This window comes from Aplidium turbinatum, chromosome 5 (assembly GCF_918807975.1).
Source record: "Aplidium turbinatum chromosome 5, kaAplTurb1.1, whole genome shotgun sequence".
Classification (NCBI taxonomy): Eukaryota; Metazoa; Chordata; class Ascidiacea; order Aplousobranchia; family Polyclinidae; genus Aplidium; species Aplidium turbinatum.
The window spans coordinates 6,924,233-6,928,136 of record NC_137476.1 but is presented as its reverse complement, the minus strand read 5'-3'; the positions used below and the strand labels follow the sequence as shown (position 1 = coordinate 6,928,136).

At 39.2% G+C, this 3,904-nt stretch overlaps 1 protein-coding gene across 1 annotated transcript; it reads right to left on the bottom strand.

The window, feature by feature from the left end:
* Positions 1–362: 362 nt before the first annotated feature.
* On the bottom strand, positions 363–3,684 carry LOC145770317 (WD repeat-containing protein 93-like). The gene has a single exon (XM_082581918.1). It carries the CDS (start codon positions 3,656–3,658, stop codon positions 1,628–1,630), a length of 2,031 nt encoding a protein of 676 aa, XP_082438044.1. The 5' UTR covers positions 3,659–3,684; the 3' UTR covers positions 363–1,627.
* Positions 3,685–3,904: the final 220 nt, after the last annotated feature.

Sequence of the window (3,904 nt, the reverse complement as noted above, 5' to 3'; positions counted from 1 at the left end):
CAGTATGCTGAACTAAGTTTTGGTAGTGCAGTTATTTAGTCGTTCGGTGTGTTTGGATTCTGTTCTTCGGCAGTTTGAAGCCGAGTTAATAAATAACGCAGCCTTGAAGAACTCTAGTTGTGACCAAGCATTATTCTGTTAAGTTCAGTCGATAAACAAGGCAGTAGAGAAGACGACTTCGTGTCCTGGTCATTCCTCGCCAGTTATGCCCAGGAATGTCGCCGTCCTCATTGACGGCTGTAGCCTATATGAGCGCGCGTGTTGACTACCGCGTCCGCTACATCTACCTTTCACACTTAACTTGAAATTTGCTACAGCTTGCAGGTTAACCTTGGCTTCACTGGTGTGGTGTATTCCGGCCATACGGATTTTGAAAGCTATGTCAATACGAGCTGAGCATCAACTGCTATGATCAATAACCTTACAATATTTTAATGTATTTTTGAAAAACAACTAGGCCTATCCAATTTTATAACAGAACGTTTAACAGTGTAATGGAAAAACGTAGGCTACTATAAATCTTTTACTTCACAAATTGTTGATCTACGGTACTGACTTAGGCAATGGAGCGAAGGAGAAATATCAGTAAATAGCAAAAACAGACGAACAAAACGAATGAATGAGACAGGTCATCAGTAATTAAATTTTAAAGCACGAAACACGCTTTTCTGGTGTAGGCTAAGTTAAGCCAATCTGTTAAGCCTACAAGGCGCAGTAACAACATCTTGTGGTAGTTCTGCTTCTTTTGCACCAGAAGAGCTTACCATGTTTTGAAACGTACAAAACTTAAACATAAAAGTAACAGACCAGTCACTTCACAAATATATAAGGAAAACCATGCGCGGTTTTAAAGCCGATGTGGCGGCTATATTATAGATAACATACCTAATCACAAGTACACGGAGTTTGGCACTTGAAATCATTCCTTGAAACATATCAGAAAACTACACTTTTCAAGTAGAACATACCAATAAACTTAGCATGCGATTTGTACAAACACAAACTATGATAAATAAGATAATCTCTTGTGCCTTAAAGGTCATTAAGAAACAGGAAGAATTTGCATCACTCTGAAAAAATCGGTGTTTCTCTTCCAAGTTGCTGCAGCATCTCATCTAGTACAAAACATTTGAATGAGTTGAAGTGACCTTTTAAAATAAATTACACGCAAGAATGATTTAAGCAAATTTATTTTCAGACCAGACAGTTTAATCTAAACAGCTAAACCATCGATTCCGATCTGTCAAATTATTTTCAGTTAAGATGATGATAATTCATACAGAAATAAGAATAAGTGTGACTGAAGATGAATTTTTTAGCTGTTTAAGATTGAGCTGACACACGTGAAAACAAATTCATTTCTATTGCAAGACATGCAACCGAGTCGTTCATATCAAAAATAATATTGTGGTGGCTTGTGAGTAGCATGTGTCAGAAGATATTCCTTTCCTTTTTTTAATACAAAAGCCATATTATACATATAGGCTTTAATGCAAGACATGGATAACCATTCTAGTCTGAAAATCAGGCCCTTTTTCTATTAATGTAACGTTTGCAAACGTTGCATTAGTTTTAATAGAGTTCTTTAAATGACAATTAATCTGTTTGCATTTTTTTTGTCAGTTTGTTACCGCATTAGTCGCGACGTAATCGGCTCAATACTTGGCGACGATTTGGACGAAGGAGTGGAAGTTGCGTTGGAATTGCTGCGCGAATCGGGAAGTTTTGTGTTCAATAAAATGGACAATTCCTTTTTCATGGATCGCCATCTGGATGCCATCTCGCTGGTTCGCCTGGATTGTTTGTTGATCCGTTCAGTAAGAAGCCGTTGACATCTTTCTTCAACAGTTTCTTTAACGATCAAAGAAGGAACGATGCGAGAATTATCTCGCTGGAAGTTACTCAGAATCGGGTAATCTCTTAAGCAGAACGAATGAACGGTTAAATCATCGTTTTTAACAAACAAAAATCCTCCATCAAAAGAAAATGTCAATCTACATTTGGGATCTTCAAGGGACTCCGTCACACCAAGTTCACAAACAATATTCCCAGTCAAGGTGTCGCAAAGTTTTGCACCAGTGGTTTCTGTGCTGTATAGAAATACTTGACATCTATCAACCAAAGGTTTGATATAAATGCTTTGTTCTTGTGAGGTACCGGATGGGGGTATGATGGTTCTGCACTGGTTTACCGCGCAATCTAAAAATACAACAGCACCATTGCTGAGACCTATCAAACAAAATATGGGGGGTGGGTTGCTGACCACGGATGGAGAGCCGATTAAAGACCCATCTATGATGCAGATTTCTTTCACAGCGGATGAATGTCCAACATATACAATCCCTCGGGGTATACACAAATGCTTGTCTAGTACACTGACCAGTCCACTTTCAAATCCAAATGCTACAATGTTTGTGCAATCACTGACAGTTGACGCTGTAATAATACCACACATTGGCCACACAAGGTCTGGTTTCAGTTCTATGTCCTTGACGTTTTTGCCTAGGGTGTGAAGGGGATAAACTTGAGCCATGCATGAATTTTTCCACCACACACAAACTGACACGGGAATGTTTTCTGGAGACCCTATAGTCTCCGGCTGCATACGGCTGGGAAGAAGAAAATGCCACATAGGAGTCGTTGGAGTAGCATCCCCTATGTCATGTGATTGCAGTTCCTCATACACATTCTTTATCATGGCTCTCCGGATATCTAGATGAGTCTGTGTGAATAAATGAGTTCCTCCATTTCCAACAGTGTTGTGTAAACCTACTTTCTCTACGTTGTCTTGTTGCATCTGTGCATTGTTGCCAATAAGAGGAGCCGGGCCCCTGACCTTTAGCACAGCAGTCATGGCAGAGAACTTATATTCAAGTACTTCTGACTGTGCTACAGGTACATCAGTGGTACTATTGGTTACTGCTATGCTCTCAGAACTTGTTTGAGCACGTTTGGTTGCTTCTCTTTGGGCTGTTTCAATTTCGCGAAGCCAAGCGTCTCGAGGAAGTTTATAAATGTCAAACCACGAGGCATCCTCACATTCCAAAGCTAAGCCGCAGTAGTCTCCGTGCTTGGAAAGATTAAATCTTGTTGCATTTGATTTAGGACTCCCCTCTGGTTGCTCGTTCATCAGGTGGATCACTTGAAAAGTTTCATTAACAAATACAAACAAATAGGCAAATCCCATATCATCAATAGCAGCTATGAGATGCACATCTGGACCAATGACAGTACATGTCATGTGATCAAAACAAGCATTGAAGTCAGTGCTGTTCCAATCTACTATACGATTGTATGTTGCTGAATCGAAGGCAGCAAGTTCTCCAGTTGAGAAGCCAACAAATATGTAACGGTTATCATCACTGTGACATGTACATGACTGGTTGGCAAATTCTTCAACAGTTGACGAAGGATGACACACTGGTGGTAATATCCTCATTGCTTCTTCCATTCGCTTTTGTTCTCTCTCTACACTAACTTCCCAAGCGTCATCTAAAATTTGATTGAGACATTTGTCGATCAAACGATAGGGATGTGGAAGTTGATCAAATATTTGATCTGGATCAACAATGAATGAGTCTGCTTCATCATCGCTTCCGACTGAACTGATGGATGGGGCTGGTATGTCAAGTTGTCCTGCCCGTATATAAACTGGCATGATCAGTGCAAATACTACAACAGAAAGAAAAAAATCCTGCAAATCATAATATGCTTGATTAAAATAATGGATAGTTACTACCAGTATTAGCTTTTTGGTTGGCATTAAACATTATCGTTTTTAGGTTAGAGATAAATAACTTTATTTGCTAATCATATTCTATAACAGTAGGCTACGATACACAACAATAACATACATACTGTACCTACAATTCATAAACATAGAGAAATGCATATTATAGGTGTT

What these genes read in the sequence shown, in the direction of transcription:
- LOC145770317 (XM_082581918.1), bottom strand. Translation starts at nt 3,658, where the DNA reads ATGCCAGTTTATATACGGGCAGGACAACTTGACATACCAGCCCCATCC.